This window comes from Festucalex cinctus, chromosome 5, assembly GCF_051991245.1.
Source record: "Festucalex cinctus isolate MCC-2025b chromosome 5, RoL_Fcin_1.0, whole genome shotgun sequence".
NCBI lineage: Eukaryota > Metazoa > Chordata > Actinopteri > Syngnathiformes > Syngnathidae > Festucalex > Festucalex cinctus.
Window position 1 is genome coordinate 24,867,824 of NC_135415.1, and position 26,612 is coordinate 24,894,435.

At 40.3% G+C, this 26,612-nt stretch overlaps 3 protein-coding genes across 9 annotated transcripts in view; 1 reads left to right on the top strand and 2 right to left on the bottom strand.

The window, feature by feature from the left end:
- agtpbp1 (ATP/GTP binding carboxypeptidase 1) overlaps positions 1-14,854 on the bottom strand; it is a 31,240-nt gene extending 16,386 nt beyond the window's left edge. For 3 of the 5 annotated variants that reach the window (XM_077521228.1, XM_077521227.1, XM_077521226.1), the window contains exons 1-9: positions 10,452-14,529; positions 8,820-8,878; positions 6,578-6,708; positions 3,130-3,197; positions 2,831-2,894; positions 1,723-1,869; positions 1,141-1,272; positions 945-1,038; positions 601-638 (exon numbers count right to left, since the gene is read on the bottom strand). In XM_077521228.1, the coding sequence (XP_077377354.1) occupies positions 601-638; positions 945-1,038; positions 1,141-1,272; positions 1,723-1,869; positions 2,831-2,894; positions 3,130-3,197; positions 6,578-6,708; positions 8,820-8,851 (706 nt within the window). In that variant the 5' untranslated portion in view covers positions 8,852-8,878; positions 10,452-14,529. Of the gene's footprint in view, positions 1-600; positions 639-944; positions 1,039-1,140; positions 1,273-1,722; positions 1,870-2,830; positions 2,895-3,129; positions 3,198-6,577; positions 6,709-8,819; positions 8,879-10,446 lie in introns of all 5 variants that reach the window. The other 2 variants (XM_077521223.1, XM_077521225.1) reach the window with 2 other exon arrangements.
- On the top strand, positions 10,590-17,511 carry naa35 (N-alpha-acetyltransferase 35, NatC auxiliary subunit). Its single transcript, XM_077521229.1, has 23 exons — positions 10,590-10,896; positions 11,903-12,031; positions 12,104-12,137; positions 12,221-12,335; positions 12,422-12,496; positions 12,574-12,741; positions 12,812-12,878; positions 12,965-13,008; positions 13,089-13,139; positions 14,125-14,208; positions 14,296-14,410; positions 14,497-14,675; positions 15,013-15,072; positions 15,142-15,248; positions 15,362-15,428; positions 15,503-15,601; positions 15,762-15,940; positions 16,013-16,149; positions 16,327-16,394; positions 16,463-16,603; positions 16,671-16,793; positions 16,920-17,000; positions 17,067-17,511. The coding sequence occupies exons 2-23, from the start codon at positions 11,911-11,913 to the stop codon at positions 17,124-17,126; spliced, it is 2,175 nt and encodes a 724-aa protein (XP_077377355.1). The 5' UTR covers positions 10,590-10,896; positions 11,903-11,910; the 3' UTR covers positions 17,127-17,511.
- Positions 17,512-18,338: 827 nt separating this feature from the next.
- On the bottom strand, positions 18,339-26,409 carry golm1 (golgi membrane protein 1). Of its 3 annotated transcripts, none has more exons than XM_077522953.1 (11): positions 26,353-26,409; positions 24,586-24,721; positions 23,916-24,095; positions 23,785-23,839; positions 22,431-22,533; positions 21,123-21,240; positions 20,933-21,056; positions 20,344-20,475; positions 19,153-19,314; positions 18,848-18,946; positions 18,339-18,725 (listed from the first exon to the last, which is right to left on the bottom strand). In XM_077522953.1, exons 1-10 carry the CDS (start codon positions 26,373-26,375, stop codon positions 18,849-18,851), a joined length of 1,131 nt encoding a protein of 376 aa, XP_077379079.1. In that variant the 5' UTR covers positions 26,376-26,409; the 3' UTR covers positions 18,339-18,725; position 18,848. The 3 variants fall into 3 exon arrangements, with proteins under 3 accessions (XP_077379079.1, XP_077379080.1, XP_077379081.1); XM_077522954.1 differs by lacking the exon at positions 26,353-26,409 and adding an exon at positions 25,580-25,806; XM_077522955.1 differs by lacking the exon at positions 26,353-26,409 and adding an exon at positions 25,040-25,197.
- Positions 26,410-26,612: the final 203 nt, after the last annotated feature.

Consider the following 26,612-nt stretch of genomic DNA (forward strand, 5'->3'; position numbering starts at 1 on the left):
TCCGCCTCCCAGTTCTGAGGACTCGGTTTCGGGCTGCGGCCTTCCTGGGTGGAGTTTGCATGTTCTCCCCGTGCCTGCGTGGGTCATCCCCGGGCACTCCGGTCTCCTCCCACATTCCAAAGACATGCATGGCAGGTTCATTGGGCGCTCCAAATTGTCCCGAGGTGTGCTTGTGAGTGTGAGTGGTTGTTTGTCTCAAAGTTTCGGAATTTCATGCATTTATAAATAGAAAATGGAAACCAGTAAATTTATTGCACATGCATTTTGCGTCTTCATCCCTGCTTACAACATTGAATAAATTTGTACCTGCATTTTAACCTCAGATCCACTCCTATCTGTCTCCTTACTGATTATTTTAAATGGCCATTTTATGCTTTTATTTCTGTTTTAATTGTTTAATTGCTGTTGCTTCTATGTTTTTGTATGCACATCATTGCATAGGCTTGGATTTTTGCATCCTATATCAATTTTGAAGTGGTTTTGATCATTTATCCTAATTATCAATCAAGGAAATTGTTTTTAAAGCTCACCCCCAGACCAAAACAGCACGACCTCAGACAGTCACACATCAAACTAGTGCACAGTATAATTAATACTCACTTGATTTGAGCAGAGCAACCAGTGCATCGACAGAGAGCCTATAGAGTCAAACAGAGAAGATAATTACAAATGCAGCTAGGTTGTTGTTTATTAGACATTGTGATTTTTTTTTCTTCACGATTTAGGCTGTTCTGTCTCACGAAAATAAGGAGTACAGTTTTTGTTACTATGGCTAATATAATAATGGCTAATGTATAATTTCAGCTAACACTGGTCTGAGAAGAGCTTCAGAGAAACTCAGCGTGGGGATGGTATGTAAATTAGAGAGGTTCATTTACAGTCACTTTTGGAAATAGGCAACAAAACATTTGGCCGTGTCATGTGGTTGCTTTGCATATACGCACTTGATCAGGCTCGTGTTCTTCTTGCTGTACGGTGCCACAATCTTGAACATCAGCTCTACAGCTCCGCTTTTGCCCAGGGATACAGCGTTCAAAACTTCACAGAGTACAGGCAAAATCAAATATCAAACTTTTTTATTTTATTTTATTTTTTTGGCGGAGAATGAATGACAATTGAGTAAAGTTGTAATTGACTTACTGTTGGCTGAGTACACCCTAACAACCTGCAAGCATGGCAGTAGCAGCCTGATATTTTGGAGGTTCTTCTTGATCAGGTTTATTGTGATGTTCAGAGCGCCAGTCAGACGTGCCTTCACGCCCAACTTCCTGTCTGCACACAAACGCACCGAGACATGCACACACACACACAAAGGCTTAAAGGTCATCAATGCAATGCCTAGTACTACTTCTCGTGCAATGCACCGGTCCGCCGCAATATCATGGTTCACCGAGCTCGGCACCGCTACATTGCAATCTACTTGTCTGTCGCAGAAATCTGCAGTTTAGAGCAATCATTTTTTATGGGATTTGACAGTACAATATGCTTTCCTACTGTGATGCTGCAATCGCAAATGCACTTTTCAGCTGGTTATTGAATGCTACAAAAACAGTAAAGTATACTGTTATGTTATTATTTAAATGTGTTTCAAATCTCTGGGAGGGTACAACTATATATTAAAAAAAAAAAAAAGTATATGGTCTCTCTATCTCAGTGATTTTCTCCTATTGCAGGTGGTCTGGTACATATTATCCCCCATATGGTATTTTCAAAAGGTCCTACCTTTTGGGCCCACCTTGGCCAGTAGGGAGTGAACCTGCAACATGAGCTCCTCGTTGGGTTGAAACTCTTTGTTGGCGCTGATGAGAATGCGGAGTAACACTGCTGTTCCTCCTTTTGAGACGAAGACCCCCACCCTGCGTCCTTTGCCTAAACCAGTAAAAAGACAAATCCAATTAAAACAATTTCAATGTGATCATAATAATAACTAGTAATGGTAAAAAGCAGTCCTTAAAAAAGTGCCAAGGGAGATGGGGAAACCTAGTGTAAAATGCTGCTACTTTAGAAAACATTAACTCATTCAAACCCAAAACCGTGTAAATACGTTTTTGGGTTTGAATGATACTTATATAATACTTCACTCCCAAAAGCGTAGTTATACGTTTTGTTTTGTTTTTTGTTTTATTTGATTTTTTGTTTTTTATGCAAGCACATGCAGAAGTGTTTGATGCAGCTTCTGACCTGAAGAGGTCGCTTAAAGCAATGGTAGTTATTAGAAAAAATGGCCAGCAGTTGGTAGCAGAGTATAAGAGATCAGCCAGGGCCATGTTGCAACACGCTCTTTTTGCCAGTGTTTCTAACAGGAATGTGAATAATGATGAAACTTAGCAATATTCTAATGCTAATTGCTGCAAAACAGAAACAAACACAAATATATATTTTTTTTCCTGATGAAAGAATAGAGTCTAATTTTTCTTTTGGCAGGTTTCATGTTTTTACAGCAACAGAACACAATATTCTGTGGGATTGCAAAATCAGTCAAAATCCAGTAAAACAGCCGAGCGGAGGGGTTTGCTTCAGTGAAAATGGCTGGGAGTGAATGAGTTAAGTATAAGAAATGGATCACAATTGATCCCAACCAAGCATCATGCAATAGTTTATCATATGCAATGTATATTAAAACCTGATTTGTTTTCTTCAAGCAGAGTTCATTTCCGATTACAAATACAGTAATCCCCCACATATACGCAGTTCACGATTGACACAATGTTTTTGTTTTTTGTTTTTTCCTGTGCAACTGATCCCTAGTTAGTCACTGAAAAACTCACTGTTGCATTTGTTCCCTTTTCAAACTGTCTGGATATAAGTCAAGGTCAACATCTCTACTCACCCAAGGTCAACAGTTCGCTGAGTATGGACAGGATGTTCATAGTGGTCTGGGTGTCCCGGGTGCTCTGTCAAGAGTCAGATTACCATAAATTAGTGGTCTTGATTAAGTCAATTGTAGTCTTGAACAGTTTGCATTTTAAAAGAACATCACATTCATTTACAATTATAGCAAGTGTTTGCCTTTGCTGAGGGGTCTTCATGCTTATTAGATATTCTACAGCAACCAGACAATTTGTTTGGCAATTTAGGGAGGCAAACAGACCGGCAGGCAGATTCATGCATCAAGTGGTGCCAACTGACCTCGAGTGAAGACAGGATGACATCCATGCCGCTGGCGCCGTTGGACATCACCTCCTTCGATGTCTTCTCTGCAAGACAAGCAGCAGACAGCAGTCTGTTTGTTTGTTTGTTTGTTTGTTTAGTTGTTTCTACAATGTTGCATCCAGAAACAAGACAAAAATATTGCTGAGCAGCCATTTCCATTGTGAAAAATGGTCTCCCTCTGAAGCTTATTAACAGGGATCCAGCACACCACCACCTAACACATTGATATGTACTGACACAATTAGGTTCATTTCCATATTGTCATTTATCCAAAACTTGCAATGCAAAGTAAGCAGATCACAGTTTATAAGGAAGAGAGTATAGACTTGAAAATCAGAATTTTTTTTCAAAGTGCTCATTCCCTATTTGTGGACGTTTATACTAAAATTAGTACATTTTAATTTCTTATATAACCCTTTCAAAAGTATGTGAAAGCCTCATTAACAACCTGGAGCACATCTATGTGTGGAAACACTTGCAGGCTCCAGGAATTGACCTTTTGAAGCAGTTCTGTCATGGCAGAATCAACACAAAAAGTTGTCAAAAACAGGTTTGTGCTCACACACACGTACAAGAAATTAACAAGTTTGTTGTTATGGTTTAGTCTGCAGTGGTGTAGCATTGCATCATATGCAATCTATTCTACTTCGATATTACCACTGCAATCAATATGATGTAGTGTAGTTCAACACCCCTTACAATCACATTAAGAAACATCGGATTGTCACGAACAATTTTTTTATTTTATTTTTTACATGGGTTTTGATTGTGAGGTTGTACCCCCCAAAAAATCCAGTAATCAAGTTTGTATTATTTTCAACTTTAATTGCATTGTACTTCTTTTCAATTGTCATCTGTCCTTCTCTTTACCTACACACAAACAACACATAGGTACAATAAACGTGTGACTGTCACGCATTGTGTGGCAAATGTCAATCTGATCATAAATCTAGCTGTACCTGGAGAGTCAGGACGGTCGACGCAGTACTTCCTTGTGTAGCGGTGCTCCATATATAGGTTCTCATACACTTTTTTGTTGTTGCTAATTGTATTCCCAAAGCAGCGCGTCCTGACACTGTGCACAGAACACTATGACCCATGTAATCTCACGCCCGCACAAAATTAACCACACGTTGCTATCGGAAAATGAAAACATAACCTCACACATTTTTCCAATCAATTTTGAGGAGCAGGAGGCGGGCAATAAAATAAGAAACGACTTGAGTGATATGCCTCTTAAGACACATGAGACATTCCATATTTAAAAAAAAAAATAAAAAAATAAAAAACTACTGGCAATGCCCAGGGCCACCCTTGTTCTTGCCCCCTGAGCCTCTCACACTTTAAACATGAAACCTGACGACACCAAATTCCTGCCCAGGGTTTACAGTTACCGCCAGACGGATCAGTACCCGCGTCACATACCCTGCAGGGGGGCTGTTGCTGTGTGTGCGTGTATGTGCGTCAACGTGCATATGTGTGTGTGGTACAGATGAGAGGAGCAGCTGACAAATAGGGGTGTTGCATGAATGGGGGTGACAGACATAAGACATTCCATTGCACCCATTCGTCATTGGAGGGAGGTATGACGAAGCTCAAGAAAAGTGAGAGGTGCGATGATGGCCTGCAGGCTTCAAAAGGCGACGGTTGAACACATCCAAGAACTGAGCAGCAGCTTTTCATTTTCTTTTTGTTTTTAACTTTCTAAATTCAGCTAATGGCACATAAACAAGACTAATAATGTAATAATTTATCAAAAATAAAATTAAGAATAATAAATACATTTATGTACGAAATTAAATACATGAATTTACAATTAAAATATATGATAATTCCTTGGCCCTTGCTATATACTTTGATACCACTTTTTCCACCTTTACCAGTATGAGTACTCAACTCTTGAGTAGTCACCAATACTAATATCCCCCCCACCCCCCAAAAAAAAACATTGACAGGTAATTGTAAAGGAAAAAGTATATATGCCAATATAGCCTATTTTGCTACATTTGCATGAAATTAATGGCAATTCTTCTATTTCTAATTTCTAGTTCCTGATCACAAAACGGCCACAAGAGGTCCAATATCTATACCAGTATCGGCCAGCGTAACAAGTACTAACTTGAAATAAGGCCAGGTATCAGCCTGACACCAATACCTGGCATTGATACTCACAAATCCCTACTACTATATATAGATTTTAATAATTTGCACTATTATTAAAGAAAAATAAGTTCTATTATTTAAACATCAACTCCTATGGATGTACAAATTTTCAAGAAAAGTCCCGAATACACAAACATTTTCAAACTCGTCATTTTGAGTAACATTTTTCAGCTAAGTTAGTTACTGCAGGAATTTTACCAAGTGTATTTTACTATTTATTTACTGGTTTCTTTTGATGATGCCACCATGGAGATTTCCGTTGCATTACTGTGATGTATTTTTATTTGCATTTTTTATTTCACCCATCCACTTTCTATCGCACGTACCCTCATTCGGGTTGCGAGTGAGCTGACTCTGGGCAAAAGGCAGTGATGATGTACACCCTGAAAAGGTTACCAGCCAATTGCAGGGCACGGGAAAATTTTGAGTCTTCAAGTTTTTGGAATGTGTGAGGAAGCCGGAGTACCAAGAAGAGAAACTCCATGCAAACACAGAGCCAAATCAAAGTCTGTGAGGCAGATGTGCTTAAACATCAGTGTGCCTCTGTTGTTTTAAATTCTTTATAACATGTTGGGTATTTTTGTTGAGTTATTTATTTGTATTTTAATTTGTAAAAACTGTATGAACGTGTCAGCTTTTCCCAAACTTTGGGTAGAAATCCAAAATAGATAACAGGAAATCTTGCTGTATTCGTGCAATGTAATGTACTGCATAGTATATGCCACTAGAGGTCAGTAGTTAGCAGTGGTAGTACAGTAGGTGGTATCTCTCTATTTTAAGCTTGAGTACACAATTAGTGGACTATTCCAGTATGTATCCACCACTTAAAACAACATACACTATGTAAGGCTGTGTACACGGTATGTGTAGTTTTAAGGCTGTGTCAACAATTAGGGTGGTGTCCGCCTATTCTTTAGCCTCAAGAAGGTGGCTACAGCATAGAAGCACATCCACATAAATATAAATTTGTGCATGTCATTATTTTTGTTGTATGTTTAGTTTTAATGCCAACTCCAACTAAGGATGTCATTAAACAGCTTTAAGCACGCTCAGGGAGGGCAGAATCACATAAATGTCACACGCTTGCTGCACAAGCAACATGGTCCATTCAAAATACCAATACCCCTAAACACAAGACGTTTTTGTCATTGGCTTCACTTGAAGTCAGAGAGTTTTTTTTCTACCACATAGAAGTCCGCTGGCGCCTTGTGTTTACAGAAATCATGATCATGTTTATAGACGTATCATCCGGAGCGCTCACCCTGCGTCTGGACGAGATGCAGGAGCTTGGAGGTGAGCTGCCGTGCCAATTCGGGATCCCTCACCATGGAGTCTCCGGTCATCTTCTCCAGCTGGGCGAGCAGGATCTGCACCCTGGAGGCGCTGGGAACACTGGGAGAGAGACGAGCGCAACAACCGTCAACAAAATTGAAAACAACAAAATGTTTGCGACAAGTAAAAACTGCCGGCGAACATGTTTGCAACCTTTTACCTTGACCTAAACCCAATATCCGCTACATTGTCAAGCATTCGCTGCTCAATGAGATTGCAGCTTTAGCGTGTCCCCTCCCAACTGATGTATTCAATGTGGTGTGGTTTTTTTTTTTTTTCGAGTGCCCCTTTGTACTATTTTGAGTTTTGTGTAAAAACAACTGACCTAAATTTGCACTGTGGAGGAGAAAAGAGACACAACAATGCAAATGCTTTCAACCACTCATTTGTGTATTGGAATGTTTGGGGAAAAACAACCCGAAGATGTCCGTTGGGATACATCAGGGTCATCTAAGGCGAGCCATTTAGACTTCTATGAGTTTTAAGTTCTAGTTCTAATTCAAAGACAGCGCAGTCTCCAAAATGACACTTTAAAGAGGAAATAAATCAACGCAGAGATTCAACAAAATCCTGAATTACGAGCCTCATGAGGGGATGATTCATATCAAGGCTGTATCTAAAGCGGCCATGTTTTGAAAATATCAAATATGCGAGTGGTATTTATAGAACTGACAAAACACCAGAGTCAGCATTGTGGACTTTGGCTGACACGATTTCAGTGAGTTTAGTGTGAACCCTTTTGGTCAGCTGGACGAGCGGGGGGTGAAAGGTTGCTGGTTGGTACATCAACAGCAAACATGGGAGAAGAGCATCAAAGTTGTACCCAGCGGAGCTGAATGCACTCCATGTCCTTATAAAGACACAGCAGAGATGAGTGCACACTGGGGACAGCGCAAGAAGAAATAGCAAGCGAACGCATCGCGGGTTCAATACATGCCCAAATAAACACATTGCATCAGTTATACGTGAAGGGGCACGAGGACCACTAAAAAAAAAGAAATTTTAAATCAGTTCCTCATAATATTACCCTTTATTCTCATTCAAAAATTCTGGAAATAGTTATTATCATAATGTGAAGACTTTTCATCGCTTTATTTTCAGAATATTGCACATTTTGCCCCTATGTATTATTAACATATTTTCCTTTTAAAAAAAACAACTGAATTCAATTGCTTTGCAATTTTACAAATATCTATTTGAAGAAAAAGGGGGTTTATTTTTTTCTCGTAAGTGAACAGTTGTTACAGTGAGATTCTTGTAAATTTATTTTTTGTGATATTAAAAATGTAATGTTTGTTTTTTTTTGCAAAATTCTAATAGAATTATTGTTTTTCATGTAATATTGTGAATTTATTTTTGCAAAAATGTTTACAAAAAATGATGAGTCAGAGCATTAAAATGTAAAATTACAACTTTATCCTCGTAAATTTACAATTGTTTCTTGAAATATTTCATTTTAGCGGGTTTTTATTTACTCAAACTTACTATGTATTTTCTTTCTGTATTCAGTACAATTATTTCTAACAATACAGTATGAAATATTAAGACTTTATTTATATAATTTATTTACTGTCAGAAAATGTTTCCCTCATACTACAATTTTATTCTCTTAATGTAAATTTAATCCTCATGAATATAATGGGCTGGCTTTTTTCAAGTAATATTGCATTTCATGACTTTTTTTTTTCTCATAATATTCAGACTTTCTCATATGAGTTTTTGTATTTTTATTTTGGTGGGCCTAGTTCCTGTGCCAAGTTACTTGTTGTTGGTTGCTTTTTTTGTTCCAGGCTGAGCAGGGCACTTTTAAGGAGAGTCCTCACTATCACAGCCGCAAATGATCGGTAATTAACTTGCTTTAAGACCCGACCTGATATTAGTACGGACCACACAAATGAGTCCCACTTCCACTACTACTGCTACTACTTTGGCCAACAACGATCTGTAGCTCTTTTGAGTCCCACATTTCCCCAGCAGAGCCAAAGGAGCCAAAAAACAAATAACAGGACCCAAACAAGCACTGATGCTACACTGGAAGTTCAAAAGGTATGAGAACAAACTTGAGGGAGCGAATCGGTAAGAGAGACCAGATGCTTGTGACACAGGACAAATGACATCATTATGTTTGGATTAAGTTGTACTTTGAATGTAAAAATAAAACAATCGCTCACCCCTTCTCTGATGCCATCTTGGGTTTGTTCATTTTCGTCACATCAACATGGCATGTCGTCTGTGAAAGAAATAAACGGTGAATGCATGCAGTTTCAAAACCAAGTGACTTGAGTGAACAGAGCCAGTCAATACAGGAGCACTTGAGCGGCAAGATAAGGCCAGTCATAAACCCTTTTAGAAGTGCATCGGTCGTAACTATATTACACTTTTATTGAGTGTATAATGTGTCTATGCAGGACAACATCAGTGTTGGTGAGGAATGGGGACCAAAATGGGTCACAAATCAAATTTTATTGACAAGTGTCAGTCAGAGGCAACTGTTTTAATATAATTGATTCATTCGTTCAGGCACATCATTTCTTGGTGAAGGTCCTCTTGATTCAGGATCCATTGTTGTTCAAACAAATTCAAGTGTTCTGTTGTTTATGGTTAAATGTGCTACACACGCACTTATTAATAGCCTGCACTGGGGTGCTGTCATCCATGCCCATGGCGAACCCAAAATACAAGCGCAGTGTGAAAAGACCTTAATACAGTCATGCAGACAAATAAAGAAGAATTTCACTGATCTACAATAAGATTCCCAGTAATCCGCAATATTTTATTTTATTTTATTTTTTGGCATAGGATAAAACATACATGCCTGTATATTGTCTGTCTACATGTGTTGCTATACAGTTTGTGAACCTGACTTGAAAGCAAAACTGTTTGTTTTAATACAAAATGTGCTTGTCTGATTGTTTTTGTTGAAACTTCAGGACTGGCATCAAAAAGCATGCATTATAATGCATTTTACAGACTTTATTATAAATGGCAAATGGCAAATGGCACTTCATTTATATAGCGCTTTTCCACCTTTAAGGCACTCAAAGCGCTTTACATTTTGACTACCCATTCACCTACTGATGACACAGCATCAGGAGCAATTGGGGGTTCAGTATCTTGCTCAAGGATACTTGGACGTGATCACAATGGCCTGGAATCGAACCCACAACCTCTGGTTTGGGAGACAACCACCATACCACTGAGCCACGCCGCCCCAATATATAATGATATATTTTAGCAAATTGGAATCTTCATTCGGGTAACAAAATCTATTATAAGGTTTTGGGTTGACAAAGTGTGACAATAAAGCAAATGCTGGCCAGTATTACTGCAAAAGCCAAATAAGACAGCAACTGAGAACTTCCTTATTTACTGATATAACAAATGAGCACTTGTGTGTTGGGGCCTTTTGGACTGATATACAGTTGCAGAAGTGTTTTATGAAGCGACGTTTTATAACGTCGTTGTACTGTCACTTGACAGCCATTATAATTTGACATGTAGTTCATAACCATCCGACGACTCCCTATAAAATCCAGCATGGGAGCAAAGTGAAATGACAACGCAGATGAAACGTGAAGTCGTCGCTGGTAGCCAAGTCGCCTGGAAAGGCGTAAGAAAAAGCCGAAGAGGCTAAAAGGGTTAGCGGGCCGGGGCCGCTGCACCTGCCGCTTGGGTCGAGTAAGCTAACGCATGACTGCGCTCACAAATAAAAAAAAAATAATAATTCAAAACGCCCCCGTCGCCGAGAGACAAAGCGGTCAGCCCGGGAGGCGCCGTAAGAGGATGAGCATGACCTACCGTACCTGCGTAGCAAGGAACAGCTGTCCTCTTGAGATAACAGGGTGTGTATTTATCCGGTAGGAGTGTGCCGACTGGCTGACTGGCTTGGCTGAAACGCCCTAGTGATGTTGTGATGAGGGGCAGCCCCCCGACTGTCAGAGAGAGAGGGGCTGTCAAGTGAGCGAGCCACGCGAGAGTACGACTCACTGCGGTTTTACGTGCACCAATGCCTTTGATACAGCCAGTGCGCCATGGTCGTCACCCGATACAACACTAATGGGATAATATTTTACATTGGGGAGAGAATTACAAGCCGGAGGGCTGTGGTTTGAACGGGATGTAGGGGGAAACTACAAATCCCGGAAGTTTGTGCTGACTGATGACGTCATTTTATTGCGCCCAGGCTGCAGTTACCCGTGAAATATTTCCCCTTCAGCTAGAGCTACATGGCGAGAACAAAACAATAAGGTATGTCTCAGTTTTGAGTCGAAACATCACATTTTCACTGTGGTAATCCATTCGTGACACGTTGGAGTGTTTAAACTAAATATAAATAAGTTAGCTTGAGTCAGTATGCGCTATTTATCATCATTACTGACTCTGGCTAACAGCATTAGTTTAAATAAACATTTTAGCCTGTGCGCGTCTCTTTCTTTCATACTGTTGCAGAAGATATCATGCTGGAACTGGTCATTTTAATTGTATTTTTTGTATTATTTAGTTGGAACGTAAAATACACTCGCACGAATGTTGTACATTAGATTGGGTCTAAATTAGCAACATCCTCTGGTAAAATTGTCTTCTGAATCTTAGCAGTATAAGTGGCTGTAGGTGTTATCCAAATCAAGTTTTAAATTATCTTACTCTGCATTTGAAACCATGAAACCCCAATTTGAAACCCTAATCAAGTCAAAAAACCCTAATTTTGAACCCCCACCCCTTTAATGTAAGACAATATGAGCTAATTTTTCATAATTATTATGCATTTTCGTTACTTTTTTAGTAGAATTCCTGTTGATGTGAACCCTCACTTTTTATTTCGTCTGAAATGCAGTAACATTCTCGTGAATGTTCAAGAAGGATGTCAAAAGTAGTTGAATGCTCTCATGAATCTCTATTCTCTCTTACAATAATTGATTGTAGGTTTAATTGTTATTCTAATCCAGTTCGACATAAAATAAAACTTGTGAATCTCTAGGACTGATAATGTGACTGTACCATTAATTGTTATTTTTATTCAGTTAGACACGGGTTCAGTTTCAGTCATCTAAACATGTAAGTGTGATGAGCATTCTCCCCTTTTGCAGTGAACAAGTATTTAGTGCAGTCGAGCGTGCAATTGGCACCATTTTAGGCTCCCTCCTAGCATGAACTGCCTCTCCATGTGATGCCAGAGTAGTGTATACTTGTAGATGTGATGCGTAGGAAAATGAGTAAGAAAGTCTAGTCTGGTCCGCTCTGTGTGAATGCACAGTTGCCACCATGGTGATGAAGTCATCGGTGGAGGAGGATGATGCAGGCTGGGGTCTGGGCATCCCGGAAAAGCTGCAGAACAATGCCAACTGGGTGGATATTACCCACGATTTCAAGAGTTCTTGTAAAGGTATGTGATCATGGACATCATGTAGATCTGCTTTCCCCTCTTTTTATGTTAACTTCAATTTTATATATGTAGAATTGAGCCTTGGGGAGCTGCTTCATGACAAACTGTGAGTATGGAAAGTACCGGAATAGTCAAGCAAAAAACTAACAGAACAAAAAGAAGAAGAAAAAACAATTTCTGCTGTGGCAGGTTCGGCTTGTTTGAGGCCATGTCGGCCATCGAGATGATGGATCCCAAGATGGACGCCGGGATGATCGGGAACCAAGTCAACAGGAAAGTGCTCAACTTTGAGCAAGCCATCAAGGTACACAACTGCTCTCATAGGGCACGTGAACACAATCCAACTTGACTTCCGCTTTCAATGTTCCTCATAAATTCCCTTCCCTGCAGGAACACGCCATCAAGGTGAAAGATCTGAGCCTTCCTGAACTCATCGGAATCATGGACACATGCTTCTGCTGTTTGGTGAGTCTCCCACTGAACATTCGGGAATTTCTCAGAGATTCACACATCTGGACGTTTTATCATGTGACCGTGTGCAGATCACATGGCTGGAGGGCCACTCCCTGGCCCAGACGGTGTTCACATGCCTGTACGTCCACAACCCGGACCTGATCGAGGAGCCCGCCCTCAAGGCCTTCGCCCTGGGCATCTTGAAAATTTGTGACATCGCACGGGAGAAAGTCAACAAGGCAGCGGTGTTCGAGGAGGTGGGCTAACATCTTGATGGATGTGTGGGAGAACAACCCGGAGGGTGACATCTACCATATGTTTGTGTAGGAGGACTTCCAGGCGATGACGTACGGTTTCAGGATGGCTAACAATGTCACAGACCTGCGAGTGACAGGTACAACGTTATTACAATTTTCCATAGTCTCATCAAATTAGGTTAACAAGAGCAGGGATCAGTAATGTTGCCTCACTGACTTCCAGGTATGCTGAAAGATGTGGAAGATGAGTTACAGAGGAAAGTCAAGGTTAGTCATTCATCAAGTTTGTTACTTTGTGACTACTGCTATATTGGGTGTTTTATGTTTTGTTTGTGTCCCTTTTTTAGAGCACACGCAGTCGTCAGGGCGAGCAGCGAGACCCAGAGGTGGAGCTGGAGGTGATTGATTGTTTGATACATAAGCGCTTGCAGATTATAAGCATGTAGATGGCTAGAAATGTGTTTCTGACTTGCATTAATGGAGGCTTCCTACAAGCAGTGAGATCAGTGTTTTTTTTGTTTTGTTTTTTTAATGATTTAGTGAGGCATTCATCGCTACTTTTATTATCTTCTAGAAACTAAATAAACATTGAGCTTCCCTTTTCTGCACAAAAAGTAAATATTTGATGAGAACCATGAAGATAATTTGCAAAGGATATCAGATCATGTTCCCAACTTGTCGTTTCTTCTTCTGTATTGCTGTACCTATTCCATAACTTAAATATGCTGCTCCTGAACATGACAGTGGCTCTCGCTGACTTGCTGTTCCTGAGTTGCCATTTCTGACTTCCTGTTCCTTCATTGTTGTTCACTCCTTAACTTGCTGTCCCTGCACATGACTTGCTGATCCTGCTACTGTTTCTGACTTGACATCTTTGTCCCCAATTACTGTTTTTTTTTTTCCAATTGCTCTTCCAGTTCTTGATCTTCTGTTCCTGACTTGTGTTTCTGTCCATGACTCGCTGTTCATTCAACTTCCTTTTCCTGTTTTGCTGTTCCTGTCCCTAACTTAACGTGCCTTTTGTGTCTTTCATGTGCTTTTCATTTCACTGAATGGCTGTACTTATTCCTGACTTGTATTTATGCCCCTGACTTGCTGTGCCCTCGACTTCCTGTTCCTGTATTGTTGCTCTTCTTTCACTTGTGCTGTTCAGGTTCCTGACTAACTGTTCCTGTCATTGACTCTCCCCTCTGGTCACCAACTTGCCGTTCTTGTTCCTGACTTACCGATCCTGTTCTGAGTAACTGTTCCCATCGCCCACTTTCCATTTTTGTTCCTTTCACTGACTTGTTGCTCCTTTGCCATCCTATTCCTGTGCGGCTGATCCTAACCCCGACTTTCTGTTCCTATTTAAATTCCTGTTCCTGTGTGTGTTATCTCCAGCACCAGCAATACTTGGCACTATTCAACCGCATCAAGTTCACACGCCTTCTCTTGACTGCACTGATTGCCTTCACCAAAAAAGAGGTAATAACTTTGCTAACTTGCACTCCAGTAAGACGCACGGTGACAGGCACGGAAGTGAGCGTTGCGTTTGTTTGTGTTGTGTAACAGACCAGCTCGGTGGGGGAGGCTCAGAAGCTTGTTGCCCAGGCAGCTGACCTCCTGTCAGCCATTCATTCTAGTGTGCAGCATGGCATCCAGTCACAGAATGACACCACTAAAGGAGGTCAAAAACAAAAGCAAAAAAAAAAACGTGTGTCTAGTACGTTTTTGTTTTTTTAATCAATTTTTCTAATTACTATTTTAATGCAGATCACCCCATAATGATGGGCTTCGAACCACTGGTCAACCAGCGGCTGCTGCCCCCTACCTTCCCTCGCTACGCCAAGATCATCAAGAGGGAGGACATGGTGGCGTACTTCGGCAAGCTCATCGAGCGCATCAAGACCGTCTGTGACGTCATCAACACCACCAACCTGCACGGCATTCTGGTAACGGAGAAGGATTTTACATAATGGAGGCCTATATGCACCATCTATTGCCCAATATGAAAGCAGCAACAAATTAGCCAAACCTCCGCCAAAGTGTAAAATGGGTGCCTGGCTCAATAAAGGTTGGGAAAAACTAGTTTATGCGTGACAACATGATACTGCCAACCCCCGTACTTCACGGTTGGGATGGTGTTCAGACTTGAAAGCTTTTCCCTTTTTCCTCCAAACGTTACAATGTCATCACGGTTTAATTTTACTTATGATGTTGCTGATTTCATATGAAAAAACAGATTGTTTTGATATAGTGTTCGTTTTATTCTGTTACACTAAACAATAGGACTTCTTCTGTGAGTTCAGCGAGCAGTCTCCATGCGTGCTGTCCAGATCTCTACTTCAGGTGAGCTGCTGCCCGTTACGCATGTTACCCGACTGTTGACAATGAACGTAATTGTTGTGATCCATGTAGACGACATTCCTGATTGACAACAAGAAAGTGTTTGGCACCCATCTGATGCAGGACATGATCAAAGACGCTCTTAGATACTTTGTCAGTCCGCCCGTCCTGTCATACAAGTAAGTCTGTTATTTTCTATTTCGATATATTGAGGCCTTCTATTTCTGCATGCAAATGAGATTTGAACCCGGTCCACCAGTCGCCAAAATACTTGTGCATCCCGTGTGTGCAGATGCTGTCTGTTCAACAACCACCAGGCTAAAGACTACATCGATTCTTTTGTTACGCACTGTTCGAGGGTACTTCAGCTGTCCTTCATTGACGTAACTTACATCCCGTTATCTTCTGGTTGATTTTGTCTTCCCTCCCACAGCCGTTCTGCAGCCTGGTCCAGATACACGGACACAACCGAGCTCGGCAGCGGGACAAGCTGGGTCACATTCTGGAAGAGTTTGCTACCTTGCAGGATGAGGTGACATTAGCATAGCACGCAATAGGAAATAATTGCAAAACCTTTACAAACTGTACAGTTAAGGTCTCACCCAGGCATCTATTTAAACTGAAATAAATTAATTTAACTCCACTTTGAGGTTCCACATTTGTTAAATGTCTTCCCTCCCCTTCCCCCATAGGCGGAGAAGGTTGACGCGGCCCTACACAGCCTGCTAATCAAGTACGAGCCCCAGCGGCAGCACCTGGCCTGCCTGGGAACGTGGATCCTCTACCACAACCTGAGGATCATGATCCAGTACCTGCTCAGCGGCTTTGAGCTGGAGCTGTACAGCATGCACGAGTACTACTACGTCTACTGGTACAGCCGCTTCGCCTCACAGCCACGATGGCTGCGCCAAAGCTAAGGGACTAACATCTGGTCACGGTGCAGGTATCTGTCCGAGTTCCTGTATGCGTGGCTGATGTCGACGTTGAGTAGAGCGGATGCGTCGCAGATGGCCGAGGAGAGGATCCTGGAGGAGCAGGTGAAGGGACGCAGCAGCAAAAAGAGCAAGAAGAAGAAGAAAGGTACACGGGGGGGATGGGGGTGGGGGCCACACATGTTTTGGCAGTGACACAAATTGGATTAATGAACTGCATTTTAAAATGGGGAACAATTCAAGCAAAACCTTTTCAATCTTATTTTTGTTCATTTTAATACTGAACCAGAAGCTAACGAATCATTTCTTCACCGTATGTGTGCAGTTCGTCCCCTGAGCAAAGAGATCACCATGAGTCAAGCCTACCAGAACATGTGTGCCGGCATGTACAAGGTACGACACCCCGCCGCCCTTCTTTGGACTGCGCTTTTGTAAGTAACCCTCGCCCGCCATGTGGTCAGACAATGGTGGCACTGGACATGGACGGCAAGGTGCGCAAGCCTCAGTTCGAGCTGGACAGCGAGCAGGTTCGCTACGAGCACCGCTTCGCACCCTTCAACAGCGTCGTCACACCCCCGCCCGTACACTACATACAATTCAAGGTGGGTGCTTTTGCTGAGACTTCGGTCCGGGGAGCATCTCAAGGATGAACTCCCTCCCACCCCACAGGAAATGTCTGACCTGAAAAAGTACAATCCTGCTCCGGGCTCTGCCGACCTCTACCTGGCTGCCAGTAAACACTTCCAGCAGGCCAAGTTCATCCTGGAAAACGTCCCCAGCCCCGACCCCGAGGTATTTACATTCATTTGTTTGAAGTTGTGCCAAATCACTCGCCGTAAATAGGGGTGCTCGCATTTCAAGGTGTCATCATGGTATTTAGTATACTGTATGGATTATATACTTGTTTTGTGACCACAGGTGAACGGTATCCTGAGAGTGGCCAAGCCCAACTTTGTGGTGACCAAACTCTTGGCTGGAGGACACAAAAAGGAGACCATGGTATGGATAACTAATTCTTATTCTTACTACTACATCACTTGAATTCAAATTTATTTTATTCACCAGGTGTTGCCCGAGTTTGACTTCACGGCTCACAAGTACTTCCCTGTGGTCAAGATCATGTGACGCTATGGATCCAATCACCTGCTGTGCTTCTGATCCACCCATCGCAACTGTAAATTGTTTGTGCATGTTTGTGTGGCCAATGTAAGTGTTAAGACCAGTGGCAGCTCGCCAAGAGGGCACTGCCAGCTGAGTGCTGGAACAAAAGTTAAAAAGGTAGAATCTGAAGGATTTCCCTCAAAAATAAACGCTGGTCCTGGATGTATAGAAATGAAAATGGAAACCCTTCACACTTTACCTTTTTAATGAAAAAGCCAACTTCCGTTCCTGTCCACAAAAATTCCACCAGTCATCACTGGTTAGGACTTGTAATAAAAGTGTTGTTTTCAAAAGTGTGTCATCTCAATTCTATTTAAAAAAAAATAAAAATAAAACCTTTTCATCACAATTATTCAGAAAATGATCAGATCATGTCTACATGTTTGTGGAAAGTGGAAACACACAAATGTAGTTTTCCAGTAAATGTGGAATATGGTATCTCATTAAAAAAAAAAAAATACATTCATACAATAAGTATTGACAGTATATCAATTTGTGGGGGAAAAAAAAAAATCAGGTATAGCCCGCATTTCATGAACAAATGTTTTTTATTAGTTATTTATAGTATTCATTATATATAGTACTGTATTTATAGTTGTATATAATTATAGCTATTTTTTAAATGCTAATTGTATTGTTCATTTCCAACTAAAATAGCACTTAGTCTGTTTTTTTTCTTTTATTCTAAAAATATAGATGATTTGGATAAATCCAAAATGTACTAGATATTTTCTAGTAATTATTATTACACTTACAAGTATTATACTTGTTATATAAGTATCAGTTCATGACTGCCTTTTTCATTTTAATGTCCAAAATTTATACTTCAAACACAATTGATTTGATTAATAGAAATTGTAGAAGGGTTTTATTTTCTTTTTTGGAAATTATTTTTTTTTTTACAAACAATGGTGGCTTGAAAAAAAAAAAAACTAAATTGTATTACATTCATAATAAAATTTAAATCATAAATTGTAAGTTACTCGTGATGGTTGAGCAAAAAAAAAAAAAAAGTATCTGCCTGTAATTCATTTTCTTAAAAAAAAAAAAAAAAATCAATCTCATGTATAAAAGATGTTTGTTTTTTTTAAGTGACTGTTTACTTAAAATGTAAGCCATTTTATAACAGTTGTGGTCTCCCTTTTTGTATTCCCATAAAAGCAGTAATAACAAATCCTCTATCAACACCACTTTTATTGTATGATTTTCATACAGTCTCTTTGTTCAGCAGGTCAAGATATATTTACACATAAAAAAAAAAAATAAAATATCTGTTACACACAAACTTAAAATCAAAATGATCTGCTGGTGCAGATTAGATAGATTGAGTTCATTCTTCAATGTTTCCAGCTCATTAGTTTGTAAACGACAACTGATGTGCTTTAACTTCATTCAGTGGACATTTTAGTGAAAGAGTGTGCACGTCCGTCCTGCCAGCTCAAATATGACTCATAAAAACTGCTATTAAAAACAATCAAGTTTGTTCTGTTGGACATGTTTTCCGACGATCAACTGGCACTCAAAAAGCCTGCAATTCCTCACATGTCCACTGGGTGTGTTTTCCTGCGAGGAAAATGTGACAATATCGTATGATAGGATGGTGTCATTCTAGTGACTCAGTTATACTTATTATTTGAAGATTATTTCTATATCCTCAGATATACAGTGCGTGTATATATTTTCACCTTAATTTTGAGCCAGTTCAGCTTGTTTGTCCGCCTCAAACTCTCCTTTATTGTCGTCATCGCTGTTGTAGTCGGCCACTTCATCTTCCAATAATTTGTCTGAGGGGTAACAAGGTCAAAGAAAAAGCATCACTTTTCTTCATCTGGGGTGCAGCCACACAAACGCACAAAAGCAAGCTCAAGAAAAGTCAACTTGTTGACATTTGATGACGACGCGACGTGATGGTTTCAAGTTTCATCTCTATGCTTATCATAGTTTGGTTTTTCAGACATGCCCAACCACATATGCGCACACACTCGCATACCTATGGCTTCATTCCGAGTGGGTTGCTTCTGTTTGTCCAGTCCTTCTCCCGGCGCCTGCTTGTCATCATCATCATCATAATTCTCCCCGCCTACTTCCACCGAGGCGGGTTTGTCGGCTTTCCCTGGGCCAATCAGCATGTATTCCATTGCCGGGTCCATTGCTTTGCAAAGATATCATAACGTGTGACCGAGGAGAACCCCAGTACAGAAAGCGTCAACATCATCATCAGTGGCTACATCTCATTTCGTTATTAGCTACTAGGGGTGTGAATTGCCTAGTACCTGACGATTCGATTCGTATCACGATTCACAGGTCACGATTCGATTCGATACCGATTAATCCCGATACGAATTTATAAGTCGATTGTTGCGATTTTTTTTCATTCAAATTTAGAAAATACTAATCAGTAAGCTTGTAGAGTGTAAGATTTATATGAAAATGTATTATTTATTTATCTGAAATTTCAGTCTTATAGAGGTTGTAATCTGTTTCATGTTTGAACAGCATTAAAATAAAATATTAAGGCTTAATGTTCCGTTCATATAACATTCTTCCATGCTCAAGGTGTGAATCCTAACCCGAAGTCAGACGTTTTGTTGAATATTTTTCCATTAAAAATGGAAGTTTAAAAATGGATTCTCACACACACAAAAAAAAAGAAAAGGCAATGATGATAAGACGTTGAATCGGTAAGACTACCGAATGAACAATTCTGAGCTCTTAAAAAAAATATAAAAATAAATAAAATAAAATAAAAAAATCGATTTTTTTTTAATTGAATCGATCCGAGAATCGCGCGATGTAGTATCGCGATATATCGCCGAATCGATTTTTTTTTTAACACCCCTATTAGCTACCTTCCCTGGCCTTCCTCCTGTTTTCTTGTCTGATCCTCCCATCAGAGGTTACAACAAGGAATCGAGACAAAAAAAAAGTTTGGAGAACTGCGACGTTCGCACCTCCATGTCGAGACGTCACACCATCGTCTGCTACAATCTATCTCGGAGGCTGAATTATTATTCGTGTGTGCTTAATAGACTTCCACAAAGGAAACATCAGCGATTCCGTGATTATAGCTCCACCATGGAAGCTCCTCGATGCTGGATCCTTATTCCCTGGTGCACATTTGAGACACCTTTCGGCTCATGGTGGAAGTAAACAGACATGAGATCCATGCAGTGTGTCTCACCTTGTGTTTTGTTGGTCCCCACGTCCACTTGTGAAGATTTGCTGGTCGGTGCCGGGAGGATCACGTCCGGCTTTTTTAGGATCTCCTTTGCCATGTCCAACAGGTGGGTCTCCTCTATGTTCATTGTTCCACCTGCAAAGTTAAAAATAAATACATTTATTTTCATTGCAATTAACTCAATTGCTCCCAAAAACGTACAAATATGTTCTATTTTAAATGTTTTAAGTGTCCCAAAAACGTATTTCTACGTTTTTAATGTTTTTTGTTTTTTTTATGCTAGCGCATACAGAAGGTTTTGATGCAGCCTCTCAACTGCAGAAAAGGGGTGAAGCAATGGTAGTAATTACAAAAACGGCCAGCAGGTGGCAGCAGAGTATAAGAGACCAACCAGGGCAACGTTGAAAACAAGCTGTTTTCCCTACAAATCTAAATAGATTTGTCAATAATTCTGAAACTATAGGTCTTCTCTTGTTTGGACCATCTTAAAGTAAAACAGGTCTAAATGATCAATCATTTATCAAAATAGTTGTCGATTAATTTGGCAATCAATTCATTGTGGGTTAATCGTACAATGCTAAATGTGCTTTACCGTGTTCCTTGACTATACTGTTGGTGATGGCTTCGGCTGCCGTGAGGTTGGAGGCTGACTCCTTCAGGGACACGTTCACCACGGTACCATCCCCTTTGACACCGTCACTCTCTGTCTTCTCGTCCTGCCGACGGTTCACGAGTCATGTGACGTGTCGTAGCTCAAAAAGTGGGATTAAAGAGCTGGTTACCTTGATGACGGTGGGGAGTGCAAGCTTGGCCATCTTCTTCTGGACTTCCAGTTTGGCGGCGGCCACTCGCTCATCACACAATTCCTTCTGGGTCAGGATCTGCGAGTTGCAGTGTGTCCTACACACGCATACAAGTGTTAAGAGAAGACCACTGACGATCGCATGTACTTCTTATATGTATAAAGAGGAAGTCAACCATAAACATTTTTTGACAATAATATGTTAGACTTGACCTCACTAGGCTGAACATGACATTCTGATTGTTACATTTGTGAAATAGGAGTTATGCAGCCGTATTTATCTATCTCGGGGCGGCCATTTTGTCACTTGCTGTCGACTGAAGATGACATCACAGCTGCTCAGGGCTCAGGCAATGACCAATCACAGATCACCTGTTTTCTGAAGCTGAGCTGTGATTGGGTGCTATCTGAGAGCTGAGCAACTGTGATGTCATTTTCACTTTGACAGCAAGTGGCATAATGGCCGCCTTCTGATATTGATAAAAACGGCTAGATTTTGCCGCTTAACTCATATTCCAGTAAAAACCGTAACACCGTATTTAGACTAGTGAGGCTGCATAGAACATATTGTCAAGAATTTTTGGGGGGTGGTTGAATTCCCCTTTAAGTGTGTATATGTGTATTGAATAAATAAGCGCTGCAACACTTTAAACTGCACTCACTCGCGCTACCTGAAAGTTAGTTTCAAAAGCAGTTATGAAATTGGGCAGACTAACATTTTGCCATTTTGGCTTGTATTCCTGTGCTCCAAGGTTACCAAAAAAGGCCCCCCCCAACACCCGTTTTACTAATCATAACAAAAAGGCGTGGACTTGTGTATAACAAACCATACAAAACAGTCTCAAAAATACTGGCTGGAAACTGACAGGAAGTTGGCCCATTTTAGGTTGAAGCAGCCATTTTGAGCAACGCTAAACTTTGATGACCATTTTGAAGAGTTGCAATTAACTCATTTGCTCCCAAAAACGTATAAATAAATTCTATTTTAAATGTTTTAAGTGTCCCAAAGACGTATTTATACGTTGTTGTTTTTTGTTTGTTTGTTTTTGGGGGGTTTTATGCTGGAGAGAGAATACAGAAGGTTTTGATACAGCAGGTGCAAACAGAGTGTCCAAACTGTCTATTGGTGTGAATGTCAGTGTAAAAACCAGTTCAGGGTGAACCTGCCCTCAAGTCAGCTAAACTAGATTCCAGCTCATCATAACCCCCAAAGACGCCAATCACTACAGAAAACAAACAGATGGCAGCAGTCTTAATTGCAGGCTTTGTGTTTGAAGGCGTTTCTTACATGTCATACGTGAGCTTGTCGTTGAGGCTTTTGACATTGCCCTGGCAAGCCTGCAGCTCCTTCTGAAGCATCCCCAGGTCGTCGTTCATCTGATTTAGCTGGCCTGCCATCGCAAAGGGCGCAATGTTTAAAAAAAAAATGCTTGAAATCCACAAAATGGAGACACAAACAAACTACATTTATTTGGCAAGGCCGCTTGTTGCTAGGCAGAATTCGGAAATCCTTGTGGCAGAGGAAGTACAGGGATAGCCACCACAAACAGGAAGTCAGATACACACTAAGAAAGCAACACTAAATAAAGAACTATGAAGATTACAAAAACTAAATACATGTTACCACTATATTATAATTGCTGTGGCAGTGTCATTTAAAACAAAACAATAAGGACTTTAGTTAGCAACAGAGTTCTGCTCTGCAGTTAAACTTTTTCATGTTCACTTTTGTTTTATCTTTTTTTAAGGTGGGGGGGTTTATTTGTCCTACATGGATCATATGATAAGCAAAGTAGGGCCCGACCGATATGCCTTTTTTTTTTAGGCCGATGCTAATACCGATTTTTGGCAGAAAAAAAAAAAACACAGATTACCGATTAATCTGCCGATTATTTATTTAAAAAATATATCATACAAATACTGACAGCAAAAGCTGTTTGAAAGTACTATAAAATTATAAATTCAAATGACTTGACTGTTCTAGTGCGTTTTGGCCTCTTGGGGCAGTGTGGTAACGTGCATCCATTGGGGTACGTACAACGTGAGTACAGAAGAAAGTTGCAATTGAATTCTATTAAAATAACTCGTTTTTCACATATTGGGAAGAATTTCTGCCTTTGCGTAGTGTTATCTCACCTGTGGGTATGTGTTCCCACATCATTTGTGTGTGGATATTCGTTATTATAAGGAAAAATACTCCCGAAGTCGACACCAATTTCCTGTCTTCCTGTTAGCATTTGCTAACTTCCTGTTAGGGCTAGGCTAGCGACGTTTTCGAAACGAAACATGTTTTATATTTAAATAAACTGTGGATGTAATTCTTAACGTTGTGTGTTTACTTTTACGGTTAACGCCAACTGTGGTGTCATTCAAAAACTTAAAGGACACTTAGGTACAACAGAATAACATATGTTCACACTTGCTAGTTGCTAAGGCTACAAAAGCAAAATGGTGCATTCAGGGCACTTTCACAGCGTCAGAAACTTTGGTTTTCTTCGATAATGTTTTAAGGGGGAAATAATCGGCCCTTTGGCCCAATTGGCCGATTGTTTTGGCTGATGTTTGAAGGCCAATAATCGACCGATTATGATCGGCGGCCGTTTAGTCGCTCGGGCCCTAATGAGAAGCAACAAAAAGGCTACCTTTAAGTTCTTGTATGGTTTGGGTGCTGGTGGAAATGTTCTGCTGCAGTGTTTCCTGCAGAACAAAGTAACACAAAGTGAGTTTGGCCTCATCAAAGTCACTTAACTCCATCTTTCTATTTATACTGCACCTTCTCCTGGCTGCATGTGTTCTGGACTCCCTCCAGCTGTTTCTTATAGCGATTCTCAATGAGATCAATCTGATCCTTCTGCCTGTGGATCTCCTTCTGGAACTCGTATTTTTTCACCTCATCGGCACCACGCTCCGCCGCCCCGCGACGCAGTTGGCCCTCCAGTTCGTACACCTTGGTCTGTTGCCAAGATAAAAGGGGATGAAGTCAGATGATGGCGTCACACAAACCTCCACCAAAGCATAAAACATTGAAATATGGCCTGTGGAAATCACAGCATGCAGTGCTCCGAGTCTGAACAAAATTTAATGCGGCATAGAATTCAACATTATTTCCTAGGGGTGAGATGTGAGTATCAGCTTCTTCTTTTTTTTCCTTCTAGAAAGGAAGATTTGCTTCTTCAATTCATTTGTTTTAATCGATTCTAGCCATATTTTCACTTAGTGATATTTTACAATCATAATAACAGAAATAAAATATTTTAATATAAATTCTGTGGAAAAATGTTTACAATAATTCAAATACAGATAAGACAATTTTCAAGTACAAATATAATACTGTAAAATATATTTAGTACTATAAAAATAAAAAATAAAAGAAAAATTGCGAATTAGATTAGGAAATCAGCATCAAATAAATATGCAATTTGGAAGAAGTAACAGGATGCTACCTGTAGCTCAAGGTTCCGCGAGCTGGACACCCAGTAGTTGAAGCCCAGAAGCAGGATGCACGCAACCAGGGCGCCGATCAGTAAAGGCGGAGACCTTCCTCCACGCCGCCCGTTGACCAGACCACCCATTACTTGTCTACAAACACACCACGGAAGGTTTTCATCAAGTTGTCTATAAGCCATAAAGCTACTCTGCTTTAAGGGAAAAATGTGAATTTTGTAGACAAACTTATTTTTAACATTCTAAACCTGCAATGGGTGCTGGTGGATGGTATCTTCGTGATTTAATTTCCATCTCTTTATTTCAACACAGGATATTATTTCCAATTAAATGTAAAATATATCACTGAAATATACTGAAATTTAATCTCCGTGTAAATATGCGATTCAGCACTTTGTAGACACGTACATTTCTTAAAATGTTATATTCGAATTTTGATTTTGATTCCCATACCATTACTGCTTCATTGGCTTACACCTGCACTAGCTCGAAATCAACGAGATCCAGCTAAGAACCCTTACAAGGATAATGCTCGACATTCATTTAAAAAAACAACAACTGTTTATTATTGCGGTTTGTAGTTTCTAATGGAAATGGGCGTCAGATGTAAAGACTCGTCGGCTGTAAACAGCAGTCAAAGCGGACAAGCAGGAAAGACGAGCCGAGGAAATTAACTAAATCACAGGCTTCGCAGCTGTGAATAATGTGTTTTAACAGCAAGTTGCCAGGTTACAATACCTATATTTTTGCAACAGCAGAAACTTTTATCACAAACCGAGCGTTTGCACTGTTTTTGTAAGACATGCCACTAAAACCTAGCGATGACTGTAATTGAAATTCATATTAACGTTTCCTTAAAAATATATTAATCGAACCTCATAAAAAAAAAAACAGTTTCGGTATCTGCTAACGCTAAACATGCTAGCATCCTATCCTCCTTTCAGTTCCTTCCTTTTGACACGTTAGCGTGTTAACAGGTTAGCATCATCTTACCCGGTAAACTCAAAGACAGGAACTGGAATACGCCGCCAAGATGAATCGGCGCAATCGGCGGATTTTAATCTTGTCCAAGAATATCCCAACGTCGCCCCGATTGACTGCAAAGTGGCATAACGCAGTCTTATAATTGAAATTTGAGCTTATGAGCAAACACGAATGGCAGCATACTTCTGTTTACAGTCCCTCTTGACTTGGACCGCGGGTGATGCGTTCCAGTGTTGTCGTAAAAATCAAAACACGTTGCGTTACTCCGTTACACGGCTAAACAAACTTTACAGAAAAATGTATTCCAATGTGGGAAAATATGTTCGACTATTAAAACGTTTTGTATGTTACACCAATTGCTCACTTGTTACTTGTAATTGAATTATTCGGGTGCTGAAGGCACTTTATTTACTTGATATTGCCTTTTCTACCACTAACTTGAAGGCAGCAAACATGAAATTACTGACGAAGTGAAGATATCATTTTTTTGACCAAGGACATTTTGGGAGCGTAACTTGTTAGTATTCATCTTACTTACTAGAGATAACCCCATTTACGACGAACATTAATGGCATAAATTATTTTAATCTGTTGAGTTTACTGGCGATTGTATTTGTTTACGACGGCCTTTGAAGGCAGCACAAGTTACGGCGTCCTCGAGCTACGTCTTTCCCGAACTACGCCGTTTCGACTTTACGGCGCCAGTGAATCATCCGTAACACATTTTTTTTGTTATTTTCCCACAGTACATTTCAAAGCAATTTAAATATGTGTTTTGGTACCTCCAGCTCGCCATCAGGCGCATCACATTTCCGTGTTTAAGTTTGAACGTTCTGCCGTCGTTAAGCAACGAATGTCACGAAATAGTGGTTCCGGAACTTCCGGATTGCGCAAAAAATAATAAAAATAATAAATCTTGTACAAAGTATTTGATGTAAATATCGACTTTGTCAAATTCGACTTAAGCCAAAATTCGTGTTGCATGGCCAGCGTAGGAACGGAACTCAGTCGTAACTCGAAGACTTGCCAGGGCCGTCTTATG